The following is a 19521-nucleotide window of genomic DNA, read 5'->3' as shown; positions in this document are numbered from 1 at the left end:
AAGAAGCTGGTGTCAGCAGCCAAGAAGGAGCAGGGACCTTCTGCGGTCACAGGCCACTCAGCCGAGGAAGGGAGGGACTGGTTTCAGTATCGAGGGAGAGACACACATCCCGGGCAGGGGAGGCATTTGGGCAGAGAGGGCACACCCCGCCACTGCACAAGGGGAAGGCAGCAGCAACCCATGCCCATCCCCTGCCTCCCTGGCAGCAGCGTGGGACACGACACTCCCCCTCCCCATAGCACCAGCCCCACCAGCAACTTGGGCAAGCCAACATTAACCATGGGGAAGACGAGCGGCAACGCCATCGTGGGCTTTTGGAAAGGATGATCGCCACCAAGCAAGGGGGAGGCTCTTGGGAAAATGGGGTGCCGGGGATGGGGATGCAGGGGGGGAACGCAGTTAAGCTGGACACAGCTAGGTCTGGCTTTGCTGGAGCGTCAGCTGCAAGAGTCGTTTGTGCAAGCCAAAGCAATGCCTACGAAAGCTCTGCAAGTGAAGGGCAAAGCTGAGAGCCTGCAAAAGCACTGCCTGGGAAGGACTCGGCTTCAAGGGGCGAACGCAGAGACTTGAAGCCACTCAGTAGCAAAGATTTGGGTCAATGAGAACCCACGGGTCAAGGTAAAAGGGGTAGATCCTGTCCATGCTCCCACCACGTGCTTTGTGTCACCCAGCTGCTGCTGGCCTGTTAAGTTGGAGCACGTGCGCGGGCATTAGCTCCGTCTCCGATGAAGGAAGATGAGCTCGTAGTGATCTGGCTGTACCAGAGACAGCTGAGCAGACCCGCAGCCCGGTGGGTGAAGGAGTGGATGCATCAGCACCTTAAAAGAGCTGTTTCAGCAACACTCTCCGGCCAGAGTCCTGGCCTGGCCCCAAAACATGAGGCAAAGCATGAGAGCTGCTGCCTGAGCTTCGGTTACGGTAAAATTACGTAATGTTGTCCCCAGCGCTGATGTTTGTGCAAAGACGAGATGAAACGGGCGCTCCCTGCTGCTGCCCCTCACTTAGCACCAGTCTGGGTCCAGCCTCAAACTCCTGCCCAGCCTGAGCTTGGCAAGAGCAGGAATTCAGACTCCGCTGTCTTTCCACTCTCGTAAAAATTCAGTTCTGTAGCTTTATCCAAAATTAAAGAAGATCCATTAAGTCGCAGTTGATTCCCACGGGAGGCTGAGGGCACTGCCCTGGTTTGTAGCATTATTTACATTCACGAGGCTATTGGGTCTAAAACACATCTCAAATTCCGCATCTTCCAGAAATAATCCAGGCTTCCAGGCAGAGGAAATACGGTATAACAGAAAGCAGAAGAACCCTCTACTGAAGTGTTTTACAGAGCACTGATTTTTTCCCAAGGTACAGCCCTGGGATTTTTCTGCAGAGCTGTGGTACTGTCAGCATCCGATTTGCTCAACTTGCCGTTTCAGTTTTAATGTCCCATTAATAATGCATCTCTGTATTTATTGCAGTTTGCGTTAATGCTTCACTGTTACTTCTTGATCTCTCGTTATTATCTCTGTAGTGCTAGGCAAGGCTCCAAAACCCAAACAACGGCAGCAGTGTTACTACAGACCGAGCCGCAGCCCCACCAGGTTCAAGGCAGCCCCGCCGAGGGGGATCATTTACCTTCCCAAAGCTGGCAGAGCGCGCTGCCCCCAGGAAAACGGGAACAGCTCTACATCGTCTCCGGCTCCGTGATCAGACCTAAACTTTTCCAGGGCAATTTGGACAGTCAGCTCTTTCGAGGGATCTAAGCCAGAAAACTGTAAAACATCATTAACGAGCAGCTTGCTTAATCCTGGCTCGACGGCACCAGCTGCAACAGGAGCAGGAACGGGCTGTCAGGCTGGCTCTGGCCAACAGCTCAGCTCAGCGGCGCAGGCCTCCGTGGAGGATGCGCTAACGATGCCTCCCTTGATCAACCTTACATTCCTGAAAACATTCCTGAAAACCTCTGCTTAGCTGCCCCTTGACCCTGCAGCCAGCGGAGCTCTGTAGGTACCTTGATTTCTCACCCTGCAGCACTCTGAGCACCCCATTATACCCCCGTACACCTCCAGCTTGGCATCCAGGCTTGGGCGTTGCACTACCGGTGTCCACCTCCCACCGGGAGCATCCTCAGGCCTCACCAAACCCGTACCGCACTGCAGAGCAAATCAGAAACGATCTAGAAAGGCAACGCTGAAGGACCTGCGTGACTGCCCCACCTGGGGGTTACAGTGCTCATCCATAACACAGGGCTTTATAACCCTCTTTTGCCTGAGGGACTTACAACCCCTATCTTTCACATCATGCCTTAAATCCTGAAGAGAGAGTTGCAATCCTGTTTTGAGGCAGGATTTCTCTCTGCCCTTCTGGATGAGGCTGCACAAACACTAGGAGAAAGGTTTCTCTGGTCTTCCAAGAAAGCCCTAGTTTCCCCTCCCTTCCCCTGGGAATGGAGCTGACCTCCTCCCTCCCGTATCCCTACAAACAGCACATTACTTCCAGCAGCGGCAAGGAGTTTCGGAGCAGGAAAACTGAAGTTTCCCTGTCCCGGGCTGGTGGTTAGGCCGCTCAGGAGGTGGGTCTGAAGCCCCTCAGGGCACTGCAGAGAGCCCAAAGCAGGTCTCCTGTGTCCTCAGTGGCTGCCCTCAACACCAGGCTCATGGGCACAACAGGACACGGTTCACCTCCTCTTCCCTGGCCATACTTTGAAAGAAGTCATATTTGCTTTCTTTCAGTTATATTATCATGCACTTACCTACAAAACAAAACTTGGGGGCCTTCAGGGTGAAGCATCATCTCTGCTGCTCAGTGTGCTACATAAACTGCAAGGAAAAGCAGGGACTGAAGATGCGCAGTTTCCACTGTTCCCTGCTGGCCAAGTTAATGGGTTACCATGCGGCAAGCTGGGGGAGGCAGATCTCATTCTCACCTACCGCAGTCGTCACAGTCGTCACCTGTAGACCCCAGCCTTCACATCCACCCCAAAGATAAAGACTGCCCTGTTCAACACTGAAACCTTCAAAACGCTTTTTGGATCTCAACTCTTACGGGCGATGTTCCCAAGTTCTCCTGTCTGACCTAATCCCAGAGAAGACAAAGGTTTTGCTTTGGCTTGATCCGCCTGCAGTCAGCCGGGACCGGGAGCATGGCCCGGTCACCACAATCTGACCTTGTCTGAAGTGTCCCTGAGGTGTCACATGCCCTTGTACTTGCCAAACTCCTCAGCAGATGAGGTAGCTTCCAGATTTCAATACTTCGTGGTAAGCTTCAAGTGGTTTGTCCAGAAAGGCTCCGAATGATTAAAGATCTCTTCGAGCTGCGTTGTTGCCACTGCTTGGTTACTGACCTACACAAGCATAACAACATGGGAACCAAGGATCTGGCGAAGCAAACTTTTCTGCTCCCTGTCTTCTAATATTTAGCTTTGCTTTTGAGATGAAAGAAGCACTAATTCCTATTTGTATCCATTCTCATTGCCTGACAGGATTTTTTTTTAAAGTTTACTGCCAAGAACAAGCCTTCTATTACAATTTATTAAGCTTGAACGTAACTCGCTTTCCAAGTGCTGTGCAAATACAACCTGATTCACCGTTACCAACGTACTGAAAAGATTTGTTATCCCTATCTTACAGGTAACAAATCTGGATCAGCCAGTGGGTGTTTTGTACCACACAAACAGGATAAAAACCACAATATACGCCCTGCTTGCCAAAGTATGCATGACCAGAAGACAAGAATCACTGCCTCCCTTTCTGGCTGAATAACTCCAAGTTCCTTCCTATTACAGCTTTAAAAAAGCCTCTCCGCCCAGCTTTCATAGCTGCATACGTTAACCAGCCCCTTCCTGGAGGGCACTTTCAGTCAAGCTTCTAACCTTTAGCTTTCCTGACAGATCGTTTGCTATTATTAACAGAGAAAACACATAGAAAGCACGCAATTTTGGAAGCTACCTTTTCTTCTCTCATTCCTCCCACGTTTCGCAGGGTATCTTGGCACCCTACAGTGCAGCAGATAGCTAAGAGAAGGGATGGTTCCCAGGGAAGAAGCATTAAGAACATGGCCAATGCCAGCACTGCATCCAACTTCTAAATCGCCTACAGATGGAAATGCAGCACACGTGCACAAACTAGAGGAAATCACCACAAGGTTTGACCATTTAGTATTCGTTTTGCATTATTTTTTATAATTGCCGAAGTCATGAAGTCAAAGATACTTGACAGAAGACTTGTAAATAGCGTGCATTCAAAGCGATCCTGCAGAAAACAGTCAAAAATAGCATGAAGAGTTCTCAGTGCCATCTGACATGTTTCTTCACTACTTCTTAGTAGTCGAGCTTGGTCTGCCTCCAGAGAGAACCAGGAGTTTTCCTCAGCAGCAAAAAATCACACCAAATTCTGATACAGAGCAGTAAGATACTTACTTGGAGAAAAAAGAAAAAGGAAGTCCCAGTTATGAATTCCCATCTTATTTAAGTATTTGCAAAGCTCCATTCTCACACTCCAAAGGGGCTTTCTAGCCTGTTCTTCTGGCCTTTCAATCATGATCTCCTCCTCTCTATGAAATCACATCTACTGCCAGCTCTTTGGGGTCCTTTATGCCAAAACTGACTCCATTTATCTGTTTTACGTAATTACAAAGCAGCAAGAGCCCCATCCATTATTGCAGCCTTCTCCCAGACTGTGTTTGGGGGTAGGCAGCTTGCACTTCCTCAAAAAGTACCGTGCAGTGACAGCAATCGGTGAAGGCAACAAGAAAGAAACTGCAAAACACAGATCTAGCTGGATAGAGGTACATGTTGCGTGAAAAGAAACAGAAGTTTTCTGACCACAGGAAGCAGGATGTTTCTACCATGTCCATTTTCTGCACACATGTGAATTTTAAGCAAACCAAAACTCCTCTCATCTCAGAAAGGGCAGTTTAGATGATGCCCAAGCCAACCTGCTCACGCTACGGATTAAGAGTAATTGCTACCTCAGCTGCCTCTCCTTCACAGTACAAACTAAGCCCATTTATATGCCAAAATACGTACCGTTCTCCAGCCTTGGAGACGCGGACTCTCACCTGAGGTCCTGCCGTGCTCTCTCCCCTATCACTTTTGTCCATGAACAGCCACCTACTTTGTTTTCCTGAGCAGACGTTAGGTGAGATCTGAATTGTAATGTTAGGGGCTTCCCTACAGTGTCAGTTCTTTCAGTACAGATCAGAATAGTTTTTCGGATCCTGGCCTGTGCCTAAATTTTAAAGGCAACTCAAAACTGAAAGGGGAGGTTGGCTCATCCTGCCACAGCCAGAGCACATTCTCCAAATGGCTCTGTTTAAAGAATCATCAGTATTAGATAACCTGGGAGCAGGACTGACTAACCACCTACTGAATTCATCACCATTTCCTGCACAGCCGATTCTGCAGGGAGCAAGAAACAGCAATTTGAGACACAACGTGGTGCAAAGCAAAGGACAGTCACTTCAGTACGTTTTCTCAAGACAAGACTATGTAATATTTATAGGCACTTTCCTGTCCCGCTCATTTAGCATCCACCCCCTTCGCCCCCCTAAAGCATGTTGGCTGACTGCCGCCCCACCACCGCACAGGAGTTCTTCTCACCGCTGAAGAAGCAAGCAAGCCTGCCAGAAGGATCCCGACAGGCAACACTGGGCTCAGGAGCTTCGGAGAGCAACAGAAAAGCGAGCCGGTGCCTAGAAAAGGACGTCAAGTTGCTCAGGAGACTCGATCTCTTTTCAGTTGCGGCACAGCATAATTTCACATATGCACATTTCAAATATGAAGAATTTGTATGTGGGTATATTATGCCAAAATATAAGACTAGTAAGTTTTCCTGTATTTCATGGCTCCATAACTGTGAGGACAAATCATTATCATGACACAATCAAAGCGACCTCCTAAGCTTCACAGAGAAGTGATACGAACACTTGGATGAATGAATTATTTGGGTCAAACTCTTTAAAGAACTAAAGGATGCCGCAATTCCAGACAGAAAATGTGGCACCGATGCTCTTCACTGCGGGACGGTGAATACCTCTTAGGGACCTTTCTCAGCCAATGGTCTGTAACAATACAGACCGTAGCCTGAAATTAAAAGTCTTTTTGTTACCACGTTTGTTCTTTCCCATATAACCATTTGCGAAACTGTACCCAACTAATTCTTTGCCGGTTGTTCGCAGAATGACATGTTTTTGAAAAATACATAGCAGGTGCTAAGATTGGAGAAGGACACAAGGAAATCTTTTATGAAGATTTGCAAAGTGAAACTGGAGAGCTACCGGCCTAATGCATTTGTTAAGCTTCAGCACCATTTGCAGTACATTTGACACAGTTTTAAGGGGCTGAGGCAGAATGAAGTCCATGAAGATACTCCACAGAGGCTCTTTCACAATCCCAAGCCAACGTCTCCCACTCTCTGATCTGATCCCCTTTAGCACAGCTCCACTGGAAGTAGGAGCTCCTCAGCTGGCTAAGTGAGCTCTGGTGCTTTTCCACTAGCTTAGAGGTACCACTGAGAATGATCAGGGGTTGAAATCTGTTAGAAAGCTTGCCTAGATGGCAGTGAGCAAGCTCCGAGGAATTTTAACTACTTGCGCGCATTGCATTCTGATTAAAATCAAATGTATAAACAAGAAAGTCTGATTTCTGAAGAGTGGCTAACAGCTCTCGGCTACATGATTTTTAACAGCCATCAGAGTCAAAGCGACGGCTGTTGGTCACATGACAAAATTCCCTTGGTAACACAGCCACATAATAGGGCATTCAGAATATCTCTTCACAGTGTCCTTTATTAAATATCCTCTTTGATACAGAATATTTAAGCAAAAAAAGATAAAAAACTCTGTTTCGGTAATTCTTAACAGGAGTCTTTTGTGTAGTCACTGTTACAGCAGCTCACGTTGCCACTGAAGGAATAAATCTTTATCAAATGTCAGGTTTCTCACTGTGCGGAGATCTGTTTCGTACAAAGAAGTCGTAAGAGTAGGCATTGGCAAATGCCTATAGAAACCACAAAAACTGAATTCCCGTCTTCGGCTAATAAAGAACTTCAACAATTGTGTCACAGACACATAATTCTTAAAAAATGAAGTAGCAGAATAGGAAAATGCATCCTCTAAAGCTTATGAAAGTCATGGCAGTGCACGCAAGTACAGGAAAAGAAGAGGATATGCCTCAAACACAGACGCTTCAGTACAATGTTGAAGCTTCAGCACAGCGCTGCCCAGCTACACCCGTGAGTCTGAATGCTCTTTCCAATACTGGAAATTTGCCACGTAACAGCCGCGTGGCAACTGGCACTACCCACCCCGACGGGATTCTGCCCCACAAAAATTAGACAGCACAAACAGATTCTGCTTTGACTTCTGTCTGCCACAGCTGTTGCACGGCCTGTTTGAGACCCAGACGGTCTCCTTCATTTTATTCTTTTCCATGTAAGCCAATAATTTCATTTTTTGCATTAATGAACAGTAAATGAATGGTTCTTTGGATCAAAGGATAGCTCCTATAGGTGCAGACATTCTCATTAAATAGATTAGGCTCATCAGGTATCCAGATTAACAAACCTGTTGGCACAGGGAAGATGACTGGGGACACAGTACGTGCCCTTGTTGCATAGCGGTAGAGCATACGCATCTCTTAGGATGAACATTTTAGTCAGAATCCTTAAGTTATAACCAAAACACTATGTGAGGGGTTGCTTGAGGTCAAACAAACCAGTCCCTCCTTTAACAACTTTTCCAACCACTAGGCATGCAGAAGGGGATCGCAGTTCATCATGGGCACCTGTAACAGAATTCAAACAAAATCGTATTAGGACGTTTCCAGAAGTTTCTCAAAGGTCCGTGCTGAAAAGAAAGAGTTTTGGTTTACGTGCAAGAAGTCATCTGGTCCAGCCCCTCTAGTTTCAGAAAGGCACTGCCACCTACTGTTCAGACTGAATTTGTATTTCTGAGAGCAGGAGTCCAAAACTCTTCCTACCCCTCCTACCCCAACTATTATTTCATCCCAATCTTTTTGTGCAAGCAGAGAATTAGGCCACACAGTATTAAACCCTCCCTATTCAGCATGAAAAGACAACGCGTTCTGAATTCTAAGAGAACAGACTTCACCTTCCAGTGAACACATTTTGCTGATTAAATAGATCGCTAAAAAAATACATCAGTGAGGCAAAACCAAAAAGATTCCCTTTTCATTGCTGCCTTTTTCCTTTGTCAGAGTGAATCCTTTTGATGTGGATTTTAAATCCTTCTGCCTAGATACGAAGAGAACTTTTCACTGGAGAGACATTCCATGAATTGCTTTGATTTTGTGGTTACTCACTGTAGCGAAATAGTGTCACAGAAATTTGGAAGCTCTCCAGATGACATGTCTGGCTAGGACTGTTTTGCTTTCGCTGTTTTTATAAGCATCCAGGCTGTTTTTCATTCATCCTAACGACAAAATTCCAGCTTGCTGGTAGTTAGAGCAGTTGGAAGATTGGAAATAAAACAGTTAAAACTTTTGATAAGTTTGGGTCATCTTTATTCTACTGAGCAAAATGTACTGAGCTTTCTATCATACAGGGGGCGGGGGGAGGAGCTGCATCATAGCACAGTGCACGGCATGTGCTTGCGGCTCTGATCTCAGCTACGGCTGAATAATTAAATAGCTGCTCCTAAATGCGCGTCAGCTGAAGAAAAGAAAAAGCTCCTTTGTTAGATCATTAAAAAAAACAGTCATAACTGTCCTGTTTGCTCATGTGACGCTAACAAAGAATTATTCTTCGAGCTAACAGCCAAAGGGATCTCACTTCTGATGCAAGCGTGCTCTCTGCACACTAAATGCTGACCAACAGTCTGCTGGGTCACACCTGCACTCTAGTGGCACTTCTTACACTAGCTGTGCGTAGTGGTCACAAGCCGCCTTTTTTGCTTCTTGTTGATCAGGGCCATAAGTGGGCACCCTTGCAGTATCTCTTTAAATGTACAGTCAAGTTATCAGTTACATGAAAGCAAATTAGATCCAGACTGCTGCAATCCACATTATGACTTTGATTTCCACTGTGGTGAAATCAGTAACTGGTAATCAGTGTCGCTTTCCTGCCAATTCACCGTGCTCTTCTGTCAGTGTGCACTTCACGTCTTTATTCATAATATTATCCATAAATATAATTACATTTTACTTGGCAAAAACCTTATCTTATTTCTAAGTCAATATGTGATATAATGTAAATCCAGAGAGAGAGCGCAACTGTGCAAGAAACATCCTCTTCTATTCAGTTTCACCCCAGATTTACACTTTTCCTTTCTGATTTTTAGGTGAATTAAGTCAATTCTAATCAATACTATTCATTAAAACCCAAATTACCTTCCCAGAAAAGGTATAAAACAGCATCAACAAAAAGGAATTCAGTGATAAAAGTATCTCCGATACTTTTTTTTGAGAGTTTTTCCCATTTGTAATGGGTAGCAAAGCTAGTTACTTGGGAGAAGAGACCAACACCCACCTCGCTACAACCTCCTTTCAGGTAGTTGTAGAGAGCGATGAGGTCTCCCCTCAGCCTCCTTTTCTCCAGGCTAAACAACCCCAGTGCCCTCAGCCGCTCCTCATCAGACTTGTTCTCCAGACCCCTCACCAGCCTCGTTGCCCTTCTCTGGACACGCTCCAGCACCTCAACGTCCTTCTTGTAGTGAGGGGCCCAAAACTGAACACAGTATTCGAGGTGCGGCCTCACCAGGGCCGAGTACAGGGGCACGATCACTTCCCTACTCCTGCTGGCCACACTCTTTCTGATACAGGCCAGGATGCCATTGGCCTTCTTGGCCGCCTGGGCACACTGCCGGCTCATGGTCAGCCGGCTGTCGACCAGCACCCCCAGGTCCCTTTTCCGACAGGCAGCTTTCCAGCCACTCTTCCCCAAGCCTGTAGCGCTGCATGGGGTTGTTGTGGCCCAAGTGCAGGACCCGGCACTTGGCCTTGTTGAACCTCATACAGTTGGCCTGGGCCCATCGATCCAGCCTGTCCAGGTCCCTCTGCAGAGCCTTCCTACCCTCGAGCAGATCAACACTCCCGCCCAACTTGGTGTCGTCTGCAAACTTACTGAGGGTGCACTCGATCCCCTCGTCCAGATCATTGATAAAGATATCGAACAAGACCGGCCCCAACACTGAGCCCTGGGGAACACCGCTCGTGACCGGCCGCCAACTGGATGTAACTCCATTCACCACAACTCTCTGGGCCCGGCCGTCCAGCCAGTTTTTGACCCAGCGCAGAGTCCACCTGTCTAAGCCGTGAGCCGCCAGCTTCTCTAGGAGAATGCTGTGGGAGACGGTGTCAAAGGCCTTGCTGAAGTCCAGGTAGACCACATCCACAGCCTTTCCCTCGTCCACTAGGCGGGTCACCTGGTCATAGAAGGAGATCAGGTTGGTCAAGCAGGACCTGCCTCTCATGAACCCGTGCTGGCTGGGCCGGATCCCCTGGTTGTCCCGCTCATGCCTTGTGAGCACCCTCAAGATGAACCGCTCCATAATGTTCCCCGGCACCGAGGTCAGGCTGACAGGCCTGTAGTTCCCCGGATCCTCCTTCCGGCCCTTCTTGTAGATGGGCGTCACATTGGCAAGCCTCCAGTCATCCGGGACCTCCCCCATTAACCAGGACTGCTGATAAATGATGGAGAGTGGCTTGGCGAGCTCCTCCGCCAGCTCCCTCAGCACTCTCGGGTGGATCCCACCTGGCCCCATAGACTTGTGAGCATCCAGGTGGCGTAGCAGGTCATTGACTGCTTCCTCTTGGATTATGGGGGGTTCATCCTGCTCGCCGTCCCTGTCTTCCGGCTCAAGGGGCCGAGTACCCTGAGGATAACTGGTCTGCCTGTTAAAGACTGAGGCAAAGAAGGCATTGAGTACCTCAGCCTTTTCCTCATCCTTGGTGACAATGTTCCCCCCTGCATCCAATAAAGGATGGAGATTCTCCTTGGCTCTCTTCTTGTTATTAATATATTTCTAAAAACATTTTTTGTTGTCTCTAACGACAGCGGCCAGATTGCGTTCTAGCTGGGCTTTTGTCTTTCTCATTTCTTCTCTGCACGACCTAACGAGATCCCTGTACTCTTCTTGAGTCGCCTGCCCCTTCTTCCACAAGCGGTAAACTCTCCTTTTTTTCCTGAGTCCCAGCAAGAGCTCCCCGTTCAGCCAGGCCGGTCGTCTTCCCCGTTCTTCTTACGGCGTACAGGGACAGCCTGCTCCTGTGCCTTTAAGACTTCCTTCTTGAAGATCGTCCAGCCTTCCTGGACCCCTTTGCCCTTCAGGACCGTCTCCCAAGGGACTCTCTCAACCAGCGTCCTGAACAGGCCAAAGTCTGCCCTCCGGAAGTCCATGGTTGCGGTTTTGCTGCCCCCCCTCCTTACTTCACCGAGAATTGAGAGTTCTACCATTTCATGGTCGCTAAGCCCAAGACGGCCTCCAACCACCATGCAAACTGTCTAATGACAGACTTAAAGTGTAAGTTTTTTGGATAGAACTCCTAAATGTAGATGGCTAGTGCCGTTTCAGATGTCCTAAAAGATCCACACAGCCATGTGATCTCTACACCTTCCAGAGCAGCAACTAGAGGCCAGAAAGGATACTCTTGGGCATCTCAAATAGCACGAGAAACCTACCATTAGACAAACGAGTCTGACCCTTTGTCTGTGTTTGAGGAAAAAAGCGAAGAGAGTAAATTGCTACAAAGCAGAAGAAAAGCAGTATCAAAGTAACAACCGGGAGGACTGTTCTCACAATAAAATTCTAAATAGCAAGGTTAGAGAAGAGATGAAAATATGGGAGTTATAATAGAGACATGACAACAAAGCAGAGATGACAATTTTAATGGTAGAGACAGAAGGCATATTTAGTAGTCTGTTAAAAGGCTTTGCTATAACAAATCTTAACCATCTTAAGGTTTGTTATAAAAATGCCTATCTAATTCTTAAAGAAAGGAGTCGCAGACCCCACAAATTACATGTGGGAGCTGACTTCATTTAAGCTGACAGAATTTTATTAAAAACATCTGGAACCTTTTCCTAGGCAGGGGCTTAATTAAAATTTTAGCCTCTGGCATTTTTTCTAATGCAATTATGCATTACTCAAAATACTGGAAAGTGGAAAACAAAGCATATGTGAAATGCTGCAGCAATGTATGTCAAACTAAACCATTTACCCATCATTGTTGCTTCCTTCAAGAATTTGTAGCTGGTTTCAAATGTCATCTGTTGCAGAGGGGAGGAGTTGGACTGAATTCCAAAACGATTCAGCGGTTTATAAAATCCTTCAAAACACATGTAATCTGCCACAAGTGAAAGGTGCCGAGGGTCTACCACAATTCCTAAGAACACAAGAAAGAGCAATCATCAGAGCATTCAAGGGCTAAGGTTTGGGGGTTTTTTTAAATAAATCAGGTCTAAATTAAACCCCCTGAATTTAATCACCATGGAGAACATCTCTATTAACATTCTACTGGCAGTTGTACCTCTTTGTGCGTAGCTGGCTTAACTGCTCCCCTCAAATATCCTCTCAAGAGAGGTAGACCTCACTATAATACAAAACAGTATCTCTCCAGGGAAACTAAAATGTCAAGAGTGCTGTAAGGCAGCAGAGTTTCTCTACATACAATCAGTAAGGTCTGCATCATCTTTCTTTATGCGGAAGGGGATCACATCCATCCATTTGTGATGGGACAGAGCTCTAGCCCCTCACCTGGTGGCCTGCATTAGCTAGGCATCGGAGTCAGGAAGGTTCTTGTATTTTCTGTGCATGATATTAGGCATCCACAGAAAACCCCGTTTAGGCTAAAAAGAAATAGCACTTATTTTTAAATAACGCTTGTGGAGTCAGTGTAATGGGGGATCATTAACAGCTCTGTCAACATTTGCCTAGCAGTTCTTGAACAAGTTGAAGGTCAGACCATTCTGGGCTGCCTGCTGGCAAATGTGTTTTATGTAGCTGGTTGCTAAATTCCCACTGTATTAATCTTCCCTCTTTTCAATAGTTTAATTCATAGCAAGACTTAGCTCACTTAAGGCAAATTCTACATGCCTAACTTTAGCAGCCTATGAAGTCAGGCATCTTCCCTAAGCTAGTTGCCTGGACTCTCTGAATAATCTATGCAGAGAGAAGAACATTCAGACAATGCAGCACAGCTATTTTAAGAAAGGTATAAAAACCTCAACTACAAAGGGAGCCTAGACTCCCATCGTTAAAAAGCTAGAATGAGGCAAGATTAATCCTATTCTCAGGGCCACTATACAAGTCTAACAGTTAGCTTCCTCACACATGAATAGTTAATTGGTCTTGACCTTCCAGCTTGCAAAAAATAAATATACCAGTATAGAAAAGCTGTGTGAAGGGGGGATAAATTCAACCTTGTCTAGTGAATCTTCTACCAATTAAATGGAACCTAACAATTACCCAATGAAGTCTTCACAGAAGGCACTATAACAATTAAAATGATGAAAAGGTGCGACTTAAAAATACACATATAAATGAAAAGATCATGCAAAACCATAACTTTGTAAGCACTGTGGCTGGGGTTTCCCATCTTAATGATAATAAAGACTATCTTTAAAAGTACAAAGAAATCTTACCATATACAGCAAATACATCTTTTATTTCCTTTATAATCACCCTCAGGGCAGACTCGATTCCATAATTCTTAGCCATGGCATGAATATCATTGGAATAAAGTCTGTTCAGGTCCAAAATCTGAAAGCAAAAAACCCACAGATGCAAGTTAGGACACTAGTTACTCTGTATTCCCAAATAACTTAAGCTAAGCTAAGTTAGCTTTTTTCTCTATCTTTCATTAGCTTAAGCAGCACCAATGGTTACAGAACAACTAGGCAGCAGCTCAGAGTCCAGTACAGACAAAAATGATTCTGGGGATATATGTTTAAGCCAGTGATCACAGCATTATATAGATGAATAAGAGTACTGGAATCAAAACTCACCACAGGAGAAAATGATATGAAATTAGAAAAAGCAAACAAACAAACCATTCCAAGCAGCAGAGGAACATGTTAAAGTCTTCCAAGCAACACAATGTAATGCCCAGTCTGTCTCAGCCAGCCAGAACTTTTAGCAAAAGCAGCAGAGATGTAGCTTAAAACAATCCTGTATTTGTAGAGTTATGGGCTAGATGGCATAACAGAACTATTCATCTCCAAGTACTGCAATTCATTTAGATGGAAGAACTCCCTCAAGTAATATTTAGAGACAGTTACAAGCACGGTGTGGAATTATCTGTCATTAGACACTGGGCTGCTGCACAAGAACTGATTTGCAAGCTGCCCTTGAGAAAAGGCTCTGCTGAGCTCTGAACACATCTGGGAGTAAAAAGGAGGAGGAAGAGAGTTTAAGAGCTGAAAAGGCTACACATCACACCTGCCAAATTTAAATGGCATCCATCATCCACCGTCTCTCCCTAGAACACAAAAGATAATTCAAGTTTGGGATTATAAATAGATTACATACATCAGAGTATCTGAACAGCTCCGCAAGGTTTATCCCTTCGGTATGCAGAATGAGTTCCTTCTCTCCTTGCTTATTGGTACTTTCATTCAACAAGCATCGTGTGATCCCCTTCACTTCATGAATGACTGTGCTTCGTGCAAGAGAGACAAGCAAGGAGGAGAGATCGAAGTACACCTTCATCAACGGAAGCGTCAATGAAACCTAAGAAGGGAAAAAACAACGGAGTGTTCTGTAAGGAAACTTGATCATTAGGCTCAATAGCCAGCCTCTTCTTTTTAGGCGAAAAGCATACAGGTGAACAACTGGGATTATCCTAGCTGTGTGCTTAGGAATATAAATGTCTGACTGGAATTACAGCTGAATGATGCTAATAAGAACACTACATCCCAGGACCATTCATCCACATTGCTTTCAAGATCTCTGAACTTACGTCAGTTGGGGTTTGTTTTTTAAGCTGTTCATTCAGGATGTTTAGATTTTTCCCTTCTGTCTTGCAGGAGGACCATGCAAGTTTCTCGACACCTGCAGCTTGTTTGATTTTGTTGCATCTTCTGACAATTTCAAAGCAGTATTAGGTCAGGTTAAAGTAAAGGCATAAGATTTTTCAGCACGAGCTAAACTGGAAAACTGGGGAGGTGGACAAGGCATAGCTGAGGTCAAAGACAGCTTGTTGCTGGAGATGTTTTTGGGAGGAATGTGGGAGTAGAATCGAGGGAAGAGCATAGGATAAAATTCCTAGCTAGATCTGAAACAAAAAGTTTTATTTCTGGAAGCGTTAAAATAGGTTTGTTAAAAACAGGTGGAGTGAAATGTTTCTGGATCTATGAAATTCACATTCCTGCCAGATTTTTTCAACTGCCACTGTCACATTTGGTCAAGAATTTCTGTCCCCTCTAATTACTATTTCATACAACTAAGCAGTCCAGTTTTATTCATCCTAAATTCCTCCATGAGTAGATGTGCTTCCCAATATAAAGCTCCCCTTCTGCCCAGCACCTTGAGGACACGTTCCTAAACAGCCTCTTTCAAAAGTCCAGTCATCACTTTTATTAATCAGGAGCTACACAGTGCTGCATCATACATTTAAAGATTAAACCACAATAAACCTGTCAGTTACCTTTAAAAAAAAAAAAAATTCATCAGAGGTTCTGAAAGTTAGGGGTTGCTAAAAATTATGTCAAGAAGTACCTTTGCACTGCCACTTTTCTGTATTAATACAGGAGTGCCGAGACAAAACAGCAGCACTCCACTGAAGAGATCCATCTGTTATGGGAGCTACCTGCAACCATGGCACAACCACACACACACGTTTCCAGGCACCACCATCTTACCTCACACCAAAGTTCATTTTCAGTGTCAAACGTGTAATCCTGTATTGATGGGTGGCTGTCCAGAACAGCGTTTACTCGCACCTCTGCTGACTGAAGCAATCGATCTTTTTCTTTTTTAGTCTGAGACATAAAGGAAAGATGTTGAGATTCATCACCATCTGCTCCAATCTGATCTTCTGCACTGGGAGTCCTTTCTTCTTTTTCCGATTCAGCCTCTTCATCTTCTAGATTCTCATCAATGTTTTCTTCCCCATTCTCTTCTTCACTCTCATAATCAACCTGCAAAGAAAGAATGTTGTATTCATCTGAGCCAGAACAGATACAGAAACAAAGTGCACCATGAACAGTTTTATTCATGAATATTCTTGACAGCTGAGTTACAAGCATCTCACCTATGACACAAGGGAAATGTAATTCTGTTGTAAAGAAAAATGATACAACAGCTTCAGTTCAGTCTCTATTTCTTTATAATCTTGCCGTTATTCCTCAATACAGTCTGGGATGCTACAGGTTATTAGGACTGTAGCAGAATTTAGTTTTCTCCGCCCAAAAAAGGCTCTTCCCATAATCCAACTCTGATGATGGGATTCCCTCAGGATTTTCAATTACTCTACCCTCTTGCTGAAATTACAGCAACCTATCTTTTAAGCAGTAATTATGAAGTAGTGAGCACGGAAAAACATGCAGAGCCAGGGAGAATATTTATTAAGAACCACAGTAAAGCTTTAAAAACAATTAATGGCATGAAATTAGCAAGAGGTAAAGTTAAGGTGAACTACAGCACAGACAACCTGATTGCCAGACACATCTACCCAATGGCCGAGGAACAAGGCTTTGGAAGAATGCAGATCTCTTCCGTCTCTAACTCGCATGGTTCTGTATTACTCTTAAAGGACAGCAGTGATCAGGCTCAACTATGATGACCCATGGTCATCACAAGTCTCAGCCCACATTTTCTGCTGTAGATTTCCCTCCATCCAAATCAAAACTGATCAGCACAAAGCAGAGACTTTCCTATCCCCTTTGAAGTGGGGTTTGGGGTTTTTTTTCAGCATTTTGTTTCAATGGAATCTTTCCTTCCCAACTCAAACCAAGGCAGAGGAAATTGGGAATTAAAGTGCAGTGCTGAGCACCTATGAAATCATTACCTCTTCTTCTTGGTTTTTCCTCCGTTTTGCTTCTGTAGCATCACCATCCCCTTCATCAGCTTCTGCATCAACAATGTTCTCCTCTTCCTCTGCTGGAGCTTCCTGATTATTCTGTGTTTAGAAATCCATGACAGACCAGATAATCAGGCTGGCTCTGCTAGGAAGCATCAACTGCCTCAAAAGGCTTTAGCCAAACATTTGGAATTTAACAACCCCTTGTTCAATGTTCTACCTTTAAGAACAAATTAATTTCTATAAGCCCACTACTATAAAGAAATAATGAACTTATAACTCATGATAACTTTAACGTTAAACAAGATGAATGTCTACAAGATAGATAAGCTATCACCCTGCTTATATGACAGCCCTTGCTGGGAGAGGGGTGGCAGAAGGTACATGCAAAAGCCTTTCAATGAAAAAAAGGATCTTCCCCAAAGTTTTGACAACCACTGCTACAACGGGACATTGATCTGGGAGCAAATGGAGAGTAATATGCTTTTATCTCACTGAAGCTAAAATAAACAGGCAGTTTCAGAGTACAGTCTTAATTAAATTAGGATTTAATACACAGTAACTTTAATTTCCTTGTTAATTTTATGAGAATGCATAAAGAGAATATTTAAGAAGTAATTTAGCATTCACACATTTCGCGTTCACATTGAAACAGCTTTTTCAAATTCTGGTTCTCAAAAACAGGTAAAGGAAGCGAGGCATTTTTCAGGTAATGTTATTCTGTACCTTGTCTTGGTCACTATCTAAATCTTTCCGAGTTGCCTTCCGGGTGCTGACTTCAGTAAAAGATGACACCTTTGCGTTCTTCCTTTTAATTGCTTCCAGACAAATTTTAAAGAACCTGAAAGAAGCAGCAACCCAGAATGTCAAAGCTCAGCAGTACCGCAGTCAATTTCAAGTTGTCAGAAAATGAATTTATTTTGTTTAAGAAGCCAGTCAACTCGTGACAGGACATATTTTCTCGTGGATGCAAAAGCACTTCTAGGATAAGGCAAGTAATTTTCCTTCTTGTCCCTTTCCCATTCCTTTAGGGATCAAAAGGTTGGTATCATCTCTCTTACAATCACAGATGTAGCCATGCATCCAAAGCTTAAAATTATAAGCTCATCTGGACATAAAATCTGCACGTCAAACTGACCTTCAGAAGAGATGGTTTACTACTGGACTTTCTTCTTTTTTAAACCAACGAGCACATGCAAAATTGTTAAATAAAATAACCCAGCTTGAACTCATGCGGCCTGAAGGAAGACGAAATCAATGAAGCCTTTTTGCAAAACAAAAATAGCTTTCAATAGACTCTTATCATTAAACGTTCTACTTTCAACTACACAGATTTGGCCAGACATGGGGAAGGAAGCAGGGGGAAAAAAAAGAAAGGGGAAAGAAAAAGCCAGCCTTTTCCGATTTATTTATTTTTAAAAAATTAAAAAAACCCCTACGGTTTAGTTCTGTTCAATGAGAGCACCAAGGGATACCTGAAGTATTCAAACATTTTTGCTGGTAATAAATGCTTAAGCATCCAAAGATAAGGAATGAGATATTGCTTATATGGCTCTTCTCCGAGTATATTGCAGACGTGTGAAAGATCTGCCATGATACAATTCTACACTGTCATCACGCCACAGATCCACAGTTTTATTCAAGACATAAAAAGCAACTGCAAAGCTGTCGCTCTGAAAGCCATAGCAGCAGTAATAAACGACATTCAGTGACCCTTAGAGCCCACGGAAAGGCAAAAGAAGAGCAAATATTAAAATATCTGAAAGCAAACTCACCTTGTTTCCATGAAGTGCAAGATCTCCCTGGGCTTCACACACTTCTCCTCTCGGTAATATTCATGGGGCAAGAAATGGAATTTGATTTTGTAGAGACGATGTTTGTTCTGCTTGCACTTCACATGCAGGGATTCCTCTATCTCAACTTTCTGCAAGACCTTCAAAAAGCCACGAGTAGGAACATTACTCCTTCGATTAAGACACTTCCTTTACTTCCTGCAACTCCAATGCTTTCCATAGGAGACCAGAAATACACAAGGCTAATTGGCAAACTTTTCTGGAGGCTTTGTCGCAGCTCTTGGGGAAAAGGACTCTACCCTACTGCCCTTTTTTGGAGCTTATACTCCTCCCAGCAATTAACTTAGACAATACTGGGAGAACAGCTTCATCTCTCACCCGACTCCTTCACAGGAAACTACACTTCTTAGTGGGCCGACAGCTTCATTTTACTGAACCATGCTCATTGAGCATGACAGTATTTCAGCACAGAGCTGAGTCTTAACTCTATCCTTCCCGCTTTCAGCTTGAAAGAGTAAGACAGAAGAGGGTAGGGCATGCAGGAGAGCACAACAAAGACTGCACTCCTAGGAAGAGAGGGAGCACAGAATACATCAGACTTCAGTATATCGAGTCTCCAAGGAGCCACACATTCTGCTTCTATTGAGCACAACCACTTGTATGAGATTAGGAAGGGTTGGGGGACAAACAGAAAGGTCTCTACTATGCCAGTCACAGCCAGATTAGCTTGTCTCTTAAAGACAAAACAAACCCCCTCCCAATTCTAGAGAG

General features: G+C 44.6%; 1 protein-coding gene across 1 annotated transcript in view; it reads right to left on the bottom strand.

Moving 5' to 3' along the window:
• Positions 1-6750: 6750 nt before the first annotated feature.
• Positions 6751-19521, bottom strand: part of POLR1A (RNA polymerase I subunit A) — a 39128-nt gene continuing 26357 nt past the window's right edge. The window contains exons 27-34 of the mRNA XM_076335733.1: positions 18733-18890; positions 17684-17798; positions 16946-17056; positions 15798-16076; positions 14467-14667; positions 13581-13698; positions 12158-12322; positions 6751-7765 (exon numbers count right to left, since the gene is read on the bottom strand). Coding sequence (XP_076191848.1) covers positions 7665-7765; positions 12158-12322; positions 13581-13698; positions 14467-14667; positions 15798-16076; positions 16946-17056; positions 17684-17798; positions 18733-18890 — 1248 coding nt within the window. The 3' untranslated portion in view covers positions 6751-7664. The remainder of the gene's footprint in view (positions 7766-12157; positions 12323-13580; positions 13699-14466; positions 14668-15797; positions 16077-16945; positions 17057-17683; positions 17799-18732; positions 18891-19521) is intronic.

Source organism: Aptenodytes patagonicus, chromosome 4 (assembly GCF_965638725.1).
Source record: "Aptenodytes patagonicus chromosome 4, bAptPat1.pri.cur, whole genome shotgun sequence".
NCBI lineage: Eukaryota > Metazoa > Chordata > Aves > Sphenisciformes > Spheniscidae > Aptenodytes > Aptenodytes patagonicus.
Note: the sequence above shows the minus strand (reverse complement) of the source record. Positions and strands in the feature narration are given on the sequence as shown.